Below are 13,060 nucleotides of genomic sequence, written 5' to 3' on the forward strand. Positions count from 1 at the left end.
GAAACTGTAGATTGTTTACAAAATATTGCTAAAATGTAAAGATTACTGCACAAAGGACATATGTTCTGGAAAAGTTTAATAAACAGTAGTAACTGAGTGCTTTCACCTAAAAATAAGGCTTCATCAGAGTTATACTCTGTAATAATAAACCCATTTAAATAACCTTACAATCGTTAAAATTAGTGACATCACCAGTTAATTAATAACAATCAACACATTGTTAAATAAAATCTCTACCTGCAGCCTTAAAGAAATACTGGTATAGTATATATATGTATACTTCAGAAAATGTATATTGATGTAAAACCTATTCTTTTAACTTTATGATGCATTAGAGTAATTTTTAAAAGTTGTCATTGATTTTAGTCATTTGTGTTGCCATTATTTTGGTTTTACCCAAAAGACCTGAGCAAACAAGTTGAGAGACGTGTGCCTCATGTTTTTGTTCTTTTCCTTGAAGAAAAATCTGTTTTTCTTGCACTTTGTTGAGGAGGGCTGCAGTCACTAAATAATGACAGTCATTTTATTTTCAGGTTCATATCCTCTATAAAATTGATTCTAATACAACAACAGTTATTCTAATATCTTTCTAAGTATATTATAGCAATATTTAACATCTGCCAATAATTTTGAGTTTTGTGTCCCTCTTTATTTTATGGCTTTGTCCTGATTTTTGCCTTAAGAGGTTGAGAGGTATTATGTTTCATCACAATCAGATGAGGTGTACACAATAAAGTGTTTGTAAATTCTAAGTGGGGAAAGGATTATTTTTGGATGAAAGTAATATACCCTCTTGTTTGCTCTGCAGATTAATGTACATTGTTGAGAAGACAGTTGAAATACTTGGGGGCCTAACTACTGTTTATGTGATTCTTCTTCTTCTTCTTTCGGCTTTTTCCCGGTTAGGGGTCGCCACAGCGGATCACCGTGTCCGCACATTGATTGGCAGAGGAGTTTTACAGTGTCGAGTTGCCAGCCCGGCACCCAACCTTCCACAGAAGGCACACACACGCACAACCTAGGGCCAATTTAGAGTGTCCAATCCACCTGCAGCATGTCTTTGGGATGTGGGAGGAAACCGGAGCACCCGGAGGAAACCCATGCGACCACAGGGAGGACATGCAGACTCCGCACAGAAGGCACCCTAGCCGAGGATCGAACTGGAGAACCTCTTGCTGTGAGGCAGCAATGCTAACCACTGCACCACCGTGGCCGCCCTAACTACTGTTTATGTGATACAAAGCTGAAATTGCATAGCTCTCAGATGTCCCTCAGCTTGCAGAATGCACTTGATTTTGCCTATTATTTTGGTTTATTCCTCAAAAAATGAATGGTCTTCTGGCAAACTCTTGAGGACTATTGTCACAATCACTAAATAATGATAAGCATTTGAATTTCAGACTTCATGTTCTTCAGAAAATGCACATTAATGAAAAAAAACATTAATTCTAACAACTTTCTAATTCTGGAACAGCAATAGTTAACCCATCCTTGATTTTGGTCAATTGTTCATCATTATTTTTGGCTTTTCACTGCTTTTTCCACTAAGAAGCTGAGCAGTATTTTGTTTTATCAAAATCAGATAAATTATACACTGGAAAGTGTCTGTAACTGCTTGGTGGGGGTAGGGATTGTCTGTGGATGGAAAAAAACTTGCCCTCTTGTTTGATTATTTTAAACAGTCTGGCTTTGCAGAAGTAATGTGCATTTTGTCTGGCTTTGAAGGACTAGCATGCATTTTGTTTGACTTGAGCTAGTGTACTTTTTGTCTGACTTTGTAGGACTAGTGTGCATTTGTATGAATTAAATTGTAATATTTGGACTACTATATTTATGTGTATGTGTGAAACAAATCTGAAATACATGATTGTGTCTATAATTATTATTTCATTTTACCACAATCACACACCTGAGGTATACATAGTCTACTATGGAGTTATAATTGCTTGATGGCTGGTTGTTGATGAGAATGGCTGAACCTGATATCATATCAAGTTAAACAAAGTGTTGTACCAGTCAACATTGGGACTATAATTGCTGGGAAATGGGGTTGTTTATTAATGCAAATGGCTTACCCTGCTGCAATAATCAGGTTGGAATACATTATTACCGTGACCATTTTTATCACAATTGAGGAGTTGAGGTGCACACACTCAAGTGTCTGTAATTTTTATTTTTATTTTATTTTTTTAATCCAATGTTTCCTGTGTTAACCCCACTTGGTTTGTGGCCTCTTTTCAGTGGAGACCCCCCAATGGAATTTATAATACTAAGGGATATTTGGCCAGGGAAATTGGTGGATTATAATGACAACAGTTAAATAGTCTTAACTCAGGAAGGAGAATCCCAGAGAAACTGTGCATTTATGCATGATCACAAAAAATGTGTGTGGGCCCATACCTTGAAAACCACCCATGGCCCAAGGTACACTTAATGCACCACTGTTTGTGAACATACTAGAACTAGTAGGCAGATTGCTTAAATGAATTGTAAGTATCTTTATATGGCACTAACTGCAGCGATACAGATGAACCACTTCTTCAGAACTTGATAAGAGATGTGTTAAATCTTGTCTGTACATTTGTTAAATTAATTTGTGTATGATTTAGCATTCAGCATGTTATACATTTATGTATATACCACATTGTGTTCTGTTTAAATATGTGCATTTAGACATACAGGAAAAATAAGCAATTCTTACCACAGTCTTCACCATTGGATATAACTGGTTATAATTATAAGCGGACTTCTTCATGACATTGTGATCATTAAAGCTGGCACCATTTCAGATGCCAGAGAAACATAATGGGGAAAACTTTCTGTGCCTGATTTGTTTTATGATAGTTGGGAAAACATTTCTTTACTTTCTTTTTTTTTTTTGGCATGAACCTTAAGTGTTGTGTCAAGGCAATTTTTTGTAGAAATATTTGTGCACAGCACATTAACTCAGTCGTGAATGCATATTAACAGACATAATCTGTCCAGGTCCTTTCTTCATTCTTCCCTACCTCCCGCCAAGTTCTGGAATGTTCTCCACAGCATGCATGCAGACACACGCTTAGGTTTGTACAACCTCTGCCTTATTTTCAGCATTTGGCCTGCAGCATACAGAAGCACATACAACTTACATTATGCTAGGAAGTTACACTCAAAGCTTTCCAAATTAAATAACTTTCACAGTGAGAAGAAATATTTATTCATTAAAAAAAACTCTGGTGCAGATAGCCATTTACTTTAAACTGATATCTGGATCAAGTTGGTATTTCATTACTTCTGGTTGCATTATTGGATATGTTAAACTGCTGTACTGAGGCCATGACAGAATTTACACTGATGGCCTTCTAAGCTTGTAGGATGAAAAAAATATACATAAACATGACAGTGATGCTTTCTCATTCAATAACAATCCAAATAAAATCACTATTAAGTTTAATAATGCAATAAAATCTCATGGATATGCACATATGAAAATGTGTACTGGTTATGAGATAAAATTAAATGTCTTGTTTCTTTTTTGTGTAAAATGTTAAGAGCACTGCCATTTAAAGACAATGGAATGCACAAAAGTAATGTGGCACTGTGCATGCTTACTTACATGTGTCTCTTTGTTAAGGAAGTTCAGGCCATTCTGATTGACAGCCAAGATGCAGGGAGACACAATGGTGTTGTTGCTACAGCTCTGGATATAGAAGAAGGAGGAACCAAACATCGGGAAGGCACTCACCAGACCTAGTTAGAAAAAGAAAAGGCATGTATCCTGAGTGTAATGTGAACATTTCTAAGACATTCAGCTTCTGAAGCAAAAAAATGACAGCGACAAGTTTGAATCCTTTAATTGAGTACAACGATATATGTTTGCTGAATGGAGGTGACAAAAGCTCACAGACCAGTGGCCACTATCCAAAATATTTTGCTACCACTTTCTGAATGTTAATGGCTAATGAATTTGTTTGTCACTGAATATATAGTACTCTTCTCTCAGACTGTGAAAGCTGCTTTACCAGACTCATAATGATCTTGCTAAATAATATGATTGCACTGCATAACATACTTGCTTGGTTTCAATATGCCATTATCATATAATATTTATTTCAATTTCATTATGTTGATTGGACAACATTTCAGTGAAAAAAAAAACCCTTTTTCAGGTAATACCAAAGGAATGTAATTCAAGACAACCAATAATAACTTTACACTGGTGTTATTTGCTAATATCAGAGACTTACTCTACACAAAGTATGTTAAATTGAAATATTTTATTGTAATAAAGAAGTAGAAATACAGTAGTTAAATGGGTAATAAATTCAAGAAGATGTTTCTGTAATTTGACCTTGGGTAGAGTGGCATGTATGTAGAGAAAGAAACGACAGTTTGCTTAATAATTTACTGTATTACAATGCTGCAAGTATTAATTAATTGTAGGTAGAGAGAAAATATATCAGTAACTATCTCTTATATTATATAATTAAGCAGTGCAGGAAACCTGAAATGTGGATTGTACTTTTCTTGAGTGTGTCTCCATCTCCAAAATATGTTGGTGTTAACTGCAGTTAAAATATGTTGGTGTTAACTGCAGTTAAAATATGCTGGTGTTAACTGCAGTTAAAATATGCTGGTGTTAACTGCAGTTAAAATATGTTGGTGTTAACTGCAGTTTATATAACATCACAGGTTGCATTGGAAGATGATGGGTACATTACACTGTGAGCTGTTTTACCTTGTGTTTCTAAAGGTGGTCATAAAAGAAGATGTGCAACAAACAATAAGACGGCAGCCTTTAGTGCTTCTTTTTTTACCTGCTAATTTCTGCTTGCTGGTTGTCTGCATATTCAGTCTCATTTTTTCAGTGCTATGAGAGTCCCTATGTGCTTCCTCAGTCTAGTCTATGGTACACAGTAACAGGCATTGCAGCAAGCAGAAACATATGAGAGAGACAGTAAAGATAAACACCTAAGTGCTGTTGTCAAAAGGCTTGGAAATCTGGGTTGCGCAAAAGGCAGTTTGACAGAAAAGGTGTAGCAAAGACCTTCTGAATGATAGTGTTCTTTTCACAATTTCCACACTGTTGATACCAGAGTATTTATTTATTTATTGACATTTGATTACCGGGAAGGTCTAACTGGGTAGGAGTCCATTTTCAGTGAAGCCCGGGGAGAAAAGCTCCAAAGTATTACAAAACATTTTAAGAATAATAATTTTATAGTCCTTAAAAATAATACAAAAAAATACAGTTTAAATAATTATAGCAAATGTGACATAATTTGAAAACATCGGTTAAGAATAGGTACAAGTTATATGACAATGATTTATTAGTTAGAGAAATTTTATTTTTTATTTATTTATTTATTTATTTAACATTTGTTGACCAGGAAAGTCCGACTAGGACAGAGCTTATTTTCAGCAGAGGCCCGGGGAGAAATGCTCCATATGCATCTCTTTGGAATGTTGGAGGAAACTGGAGCACACAGAGGAAACCCATGCGAACGCAAGGAGGACATGCAGACTCTGCACAGAAGGCACCCCAGTTAAGAATCGAACTAGACAACCTTTTGCTGTGAGGTGTCAGTTTTAACCACTGCCAGTTTATATAGAAGTTAAAACTAAGTATAATATAAACAGAAATTGCAATACAAAGTGAGAGAAAAGCAGCTTATAGTATGTTTAGAGAGAAAACCAGGGGACACAAATTGATAGAAGTAAGTAAGTGAGTGAAGAAGGGAGAATAAGGAGATATAAGGTATGAATAGGTATTTGTCCACATTTAGGGATATAGTTTATGCTGGTGTTGAACAAGAAGAGAGACATTGTTTCGCTAAAAAGTCTTTCAGAATGATTTTGAAGGATGGGAGGGAGGTTGTTGACCTGATGGATAGAGATAAGGATTTCCAGGCCTTAACAACACGGTACGAGTATGGACAATGCCCACCAGATTTGATAGGTTTGTGAACATACAAGAGTTTTTGGTCACTGGATTGTAATGACTGACTAAGAACATAGTTTTGTAGAATCTTATTTAGTACTGGACAAGCAGATGGATGCTGAATAATTTTATAGATGGTAAGAAGCTGTATATGTTAGCTGATTGCCTAGATCTAACCAATTTAGGCTTTCACCACACAGTAAGATGTTGTCCAGTTCGATTCTCAGCTACAGTGTCTTCTGTGTGGAGACATCCGTGAATGAGCGTACCTTCGTTGAAGGTTGTGCGTCAGGGCCGGCAACTTGGCACGTAAAAATCTACTGCCAATCATTAGCGGACCGGAGTTCTGCTGTGGCGACCCCTAACCAGGAAAAGCCGAAAGACACAAAGTGCTATACAGTGTGGGGGGGGGGGGTATGAAAAGGGTATTTGCTGCAAATTTAGCAACTTTGTTAAAGCATTGCTCAAGGTTTGATTCTTGTGATGCCTGAAGGTTAGTAAGGATGGAAGCACCATAAAGAAATGTAGGAGGTGATAGTGGAAAGTGTAGCACATGCTGTTTTCCTGTGTTTTACCAGCATATAGTGAGCATTGCCTTTAGTCAATGTATGTCTGTAATACTAAGTGTGCAAGTTCTTCAGTCATGTATGTGGACTCACTACTTTGCTGCTTTGGCACAGTGCAAAACCTAAGTGAGATATCACAACTGGAACAAAAACTGTTACAAACTGTTACAAAAACTGGGAGAATACCTCTACAAGGGTGTAAAAAGCATACATTAATTTGGTAATATAAATACAAATAAGTACAATAATAAAATTAAAATACTGTCAAAATGAAAATAGACTCATAATAAATTAATTGTTTATAGGAAGTGAAAAAATATCTAACAGCTACAGTTAACACACTAGGAAAAATAAGAAAACTGTAGCTGAGTCCCTAAGAGGCTTTGGATAAAACATACAACTTAACAAAAAGTCTGCCTGTAAGCAGATAAGAAGGTGCTTGTTTATGTTAGGAAATATTAGGATGTGCAGTACAAGCCTTTCTCACCAGGTGCGCCATGGGCAGACATTGTAATTATAATTAGTAAATATAATTCCATCATTTTAAGTTGTTCTTAATGAAATGAGAGGTTAAAAAGCTAGAATGATTAATAACTAGCAGGCAGTGGAACTTAAGTTAAAATTGTGTATAGCAGGGGGTGTAGGGGAGTGGCAGCCCCTTGCTGGATGTGTGTAGTCTTTCACTTTGTCAGTAATGCCTCATATTAGAGTTTCAAACATTTTCCTTAAACATTCTTAAACTTTTACAAAATAAAAATAACATTTTAAAACAACTAGCATGCTTAACTGATAGCCCCATCAGAATGTCAGTTAAGTTGGCACCGCCTACCTGTGCAAGCAACTATGGTGTGTCTTAGTATAAACAATAAGATACAGTCACAAACACTATAAAACAATGATCTAAAGCACTCATATTGGAAAACTAAACACCAGAGCCCTCCACAAAACAGTGACCACATACAACTCAAAAATCCCATACACCGAATGCTGTAGCCTTGTAGCATACACGGTTAATGGCAACAACAGTCATAGAGGTCAAACATCATTGAAACACACCAAGGACCATTTCCATTCCAAATAGTAGAAAAGTATTGGCACCATGGAATGCAATGAAACAGAGGTTAAAGCAGGAGCAGCAGCATTTAACAACAGCCCCAAATAAAGAACCAGCAGTCCTGAGCAATGAAAATATTGTAATCAGAAGACCCAAATCCACCAAGGGCCATACAGAGTGCCAAATCATTCAGCAGTATTGCAGCCATGGAGCAGAAGAAAGCAGCAGTCCAAACCATGCTTGACAACAACAAAAAAAAAGATAAACCAACAGTCCTGAACAAGGAAAACACTGTAGCCATAATAACTAAACCTGTAATGCTGTAAGTCTGGAAGTCAATAGAGAAGTAGAAGAAGCCAACATGGTAAGGCAGCCCCAAGTGCATTACAGATGTTAAATCAGCCGAAGCGCCAGGATATTAACTTCACTGCTACCATGATCCTGAGACATTAGAATAAAACTCCCAGGCATAGAACAACAGTAGGTTCAGAGCATACAAGCCAATGTGAAATAACAACTCAACTAAGGTCGACCTAGGCAGTCGGTTCTGTGCCATCTTGGTCTTTTAGAATCTATGTCCAGAAGGGATAATGTATATCTTAATGTCCTCCAGTTGCATAAATCTTAAAGATTTAACTTTTTAGAATGTTTTACTGTTTATTACAGCACATGGTTCAGAAAATTCCTCACTTGTAGAAGCTGCAGCACGTCTTTCAATTACTCTGCACTCACACCGATATCAGACGTAGTCCTGGCGCCTTTACTCTCACAGTCTGTTCACTTTTATTTCTATTTTCAGAACAGAAGTGATTTAAAGGCACATGTATAAAGGTTCCTTGTCAAAAAACACCGACGAGAAAATATTAATCAAGCAACAAATCTGCACAGACAACAGAAACACCTATAGCTTATGCATATTAATTACATGAAATAAAGAAAAACAGAAAAATAGTCAAATAAATGCAGGTATATAAAATAAATGCTAGTCAAGTACAGCTCACAGGCATTAGCAAGCTGCAGTAAAGTTACTTGTATAGAGTTAACCAAAGGAATAAAATGGCATAACATTAAATGCTTTAAATAACTTATCAATGATTACTAAGATATTTAATATATTACTAAAAGATGATTATAATAATTTATTGACATCTAATTACAATAGATTGATGAAAGATGAGCTTTGGTTGAGGAACAAAAAATATTTAGTAAATGGTAGAATGAGAGAAAAAGAGGAAACCAACTCATGAAAATTAATGATAAGAGTCACAGAATGAAGATGTTTCTGAAATGGCTTCATAGTCCCTCATCATTTCATGCTTCATTGAGACCAGATGACTCAAACAATCAAAAACTCATTCAGTCACGAGGCACTGAAAAAAAATCTGAAGTGGTCCATTTCATAAGCAGCCAATTGTCAAAAGACCTTTTCATTGAGTTAACTTCATCAGAAGTGGTACAACCCTGTAGATAGTGTGTGTGTGTGTGTGTGTATGTGTGTGTGTGTGTGTGTGTGTGTGTGTGTGTGTGTGTGTGTGTGTGTGTGTGTGTATATATATATATATATATATATATATATATATTAGTTTATAATGAATAATCATCTGTTAGTTTCATCAAATCAAAACATCGAACAAACTAAAGAGCAATTAACATTACTCGCCACTAAAATCATCGCAAAAAAGCAATCACAAATATAAACCAATAGGTTACAGCTGCAATTCCAAAAAGTAAAACAAAACAAAAATGGCTGTATCCCTATACCTCTAGAAATTAAATATACTAACTCCAAGGCTACATAAATTCGATAAAAGGGCAAAAACCCTTACATTATGTAACAGTTGATATAATGAACTTCGACAATTACATAATTCGACAAACTGCACCATTTCACCACATACAACAAACAAAGTACAAGAATAAGCCGGCTATCAAAAGGAAAGCACTGTAGTGCCAGCTATCAAAGGAAAACAGTGTGTGTGTGTGTGTGTGTGTGTGTGTGTGTGTGTGTGTGTGTGTGTGTGTGTGTGTGTGTGTGTGTGTGTGTGTGTGTGTGTGTGTGTGTGTTTGTGTGCGTGTGCATATACACACACACACACACACACACACACACACACACACACACACACACACACACATACAGTAGATATAAAAAGTGTACACACCTCTGTTAAAATGCTAGGTTTTTGTGATATAAAAAAATGAGACCACAATAAATCATTTCAAAACTTTTCCCACCTTTAGTGTAACCTATAGCTTGTACAATTCAATCAAAAAACAAACACATCTGTTAGGGGAAAAAATACAAATAATAAAAATGTACTATAAGCTGTTGCATAATTGTGCAAACCCTTAAACTAATACTTTGTTGAAGCACATTTTGATTTAACTGCAGCATTCAGTCTTCTTGGGTAGGAGTCTATCAGCATGCACATCTTGATTTGGCAATATTTGCCCACTCTTTCTTGCAAAAGTGCTCCAAATCTGTCAGATTCTTAGGGCATCTCTTGTGCACAGCCCCCTTCAGGTCACCCCACAGATTTTCTGTTGGATTTAGGTCTGAGCTCTGGCTGGCCATTCCAAAACTTTAATTTTCTATTGGTGAAGCCATTCTTTTGTTGATATGGATGTATGCCTGGGGTCATTGTTGTGCTGAAATGTGAAATTCCTCTTCTTCTTCAGCTTTCTAGCAGATGCCTGATGGTTTTGGGTCAAATGTGATTGGTATTTGGAACTGTTCAGAATTCCCTCCACCTTGACTAAAGCCGCAGTTCCAGCTGAAGAAAAGCAACTCCAAAGCATGATACTACCACTACCATGCTTCACCGTTGGGATGGTGTTATTTTGGTGATGCAAAGTGTTGTTTTTGTGCCAAACATGCCTTTTGGAATTGTGGCCAAAAAGTTCAACCTTGGTCTCATCAGACCATAACACATTTTCCTACATGCTTTTGGGAGACTTGATGTATTGTTTTGCAAATTTTAGCTGGGCCTGGATATTTTTCTGTGTGAGAAAAGACTTCCGTCTTGCAACCCTACCCTATAGCCTAGTGATATGGAGAATACAGGAGATTGTTGTCACATGTAGTACACAACCAGTACTAGCCAGAAATTCCTGCAGCTCCTTTGGCATTGCTGTAGGTCTCTTGGCAGCCTCCATGACCAGGTTTTGTCTTGTCTTTTCATCAATTTTGGAGGGACATCAAGTTCTTTGCAATGTCACTGTTGTCTCATATTGTCTCCACTTTTTGATACTGTCTTCATAGTGTTCCATGGTATATCCAATGCTGTGGAAATTTTTGTGTACCCTTCTCCCGACTGATACCTTTCAACAGTAAGATCACTTTGATGCTTTGTAAGCTCTGTGTGAACCATGGCTTTTTCTGTAGCAGGCAACTGAGTAAATATCAGGAAAATCCTACTAGGACAGCTGAACTTTATTTGGGGTTAATCAGAGTCTCTTTAGTTGATGTCAGGTGTGTACCCAAGAAAACTGAATGTTGTAATTAAATCAAAATGTGCTTCAATAAAGTATTAGTTTAAGGGTGTGCACACTTGTGCAACCAGCTTATTATACATTTTTTATTTTTGATATTTATTCCCCTAACAGATTTGTTTGTTTTTCAATTCAGTACTACAGGTTATAGGTCACGTTAAATGTGGGAAAAGTTTTGAAATGATTTATTGTGTTTTTTTTATATCACAAAAACCTGGCATTTTACCAGGGGTTTGTACACTTTTTATATATTTTATTTATATATTGTATAGTGTGTGAGTGTGTGTGTGTGTGTGTGTGTGTGTGTGTGTGTGTGTGTGTGAGTATGTGTGTATAAAAATAGATATATATATATATATATATATATATATATATATATATATATATATATATATGGGTCCCCTACGAAATACCGAATGCTCAGAATCCCGACGCCCAAATTACCGAGACCAGAAGCCCGATGCCCCACATTACCGAAAGACCAGAAGTGCGAAATTCAAAATCCGATGCTAAGGGATATTGAGTTAGCACTTCTGGTATTGCGGTTCAGGTAAGTATCTGTGTTTAAGTGTGTTTGTGAGGGACTTTAGTGTGCGTTAGTGTGTGTTGTGACTGTGGTGTGTATGTGTGAGGGACTGTAATGTGTGGGTGTGAGTTTGCCTTGTGTGTGTGTTTGTGCGATCTCGGAGTTAGAATATTAAAGTAGAGGGGTGCAGGAGGCTTGCCCCCCTGCTTAACCATAGTGTAGGATTAGTTGTTTGGGTTTGGGGGGACACTGGGTGTATGTGTATGTGAGTACTGTATGTGTGCTGATCATTCACGATTTTGAATTTCGCGCTTGTGGTCCATTGGTCTTCTTGTCTTTCGGGTATTTGGTCTCGGGATTACGGGCGTCGGTCTTGTGGGTTTTCGGTCTTTCATAATGAAGCCATATATATATATATATATATATATATATATATATATATATATATATATATATATATATATATATATATATATATATATATATATATATACATACATATAGATGTGTGTGTGTATAATAAAGGGGTATGGGGAGGTCAGCCCTCAATTAAATGATCTTTAGATGAGTTAAATCTTGATAAAAAAGGCTCAGAAACAAGAAAGTGGAATATAACAACTCTTTTCAGGGAGAATACAGTCCACTGCCATACTCCTCAAGTGTTGCTTAGCTGTTATCTTTACCATTTACTCCATTTTGCCCAACCTCTCTGTAGATCATTATGTGTAATCTTCCTCTTGAACCACTGTAGCTAGATAGTATGTGCATATAAGTAGTGAGCACTTGAGAGAACAGTGCCATTTTGTACAGTCAGCCAGAGTGAATGCAGGCATAAATGGAGATGCACATGCAAGTGTGTTTGAAGCAATGAATGAATCAGATAACTTGAATATTTGTTCCAATTACAGTTCCTGACAATGTTTATGTACCATAAATATCTTAAACCCATACACCGCTTCACTGTCTCTTTTGAATGTATGAGATAAGCAACACTTTTAGTCAGTATGCACAAATAAACACAGTATGACAAATCAGACCCCATCAATAATCAGTCCATAACAGTCCATCCTTTCACTAAAGCAGTGAAGATTCCTCCTGTACTAGTGAAAGAAGACATAATGAATCTTTGGGTAACACGATGAACATTCTAATAAGGCATACAGATGCCATTCAGGGTATTAAGTAAAATGGCACTTGACACAGATGTGCTATTTATAGAATAAATCTTTTGGAGGGGAGACACATTTTACACCAAAGAAAGAAGAAATTCTTACAGCTTAATGGGACTAGGCAGTTTGAACAAGAATGGACTGCAGAGGTTAGGCCATTTTAGTCATAGGCCAGGTCTTTTGGAACATTGTCTTAAGTTTTAATTAATCTGCATCAAAATAAAAGCTGTACTTGCACACTGTGAGGTTATCAACACAGGAGATGCAACAGAAAATGTGTAGCCTTTGGTATGTGAATGAAGACATGGAAGGAGAAGGCAGCATATGATCCAA

The 13,060-nt window shown here is 36.6% G+C and overlaps 1 protein-coding gene across 1 annotated transcript in view; it reads right to left on the reverse strand.

The window, feature by feature from the left end:
• MYO15A (myosin XVA) overlaps nt 1-13,060 on the reverse strand; it is a 1,299,796-nt gene that overhangs the window by 77,409 nt on the left and 1,209,327 nt on the right. The window contains exon 63 of the mRNA XM_044070057.1: nt 3,596-3,729. Coding sequence (XP_043925992.1) covers nt 3,596-3,729 — 134 coding nt within the window. The remainder of the gene's footprint in view (nt 1-3,595; nt 3,730-13,060) is intronic.

Source organism: Protopterus annectens, chromosome 1.part0 (genome assembly GCF_019279795.1).
Source record: "Protopterus annectens isolate FY-2018-M chromosome 1.part0, PAN1.0, whole genome shotgun sequence".
Classification (NCBI taxonomy): Eukaryota; Metazoa; Chordata; order Ceratodontiformes; family Protopteridae; genus Protopterus; species Protopterus annectens.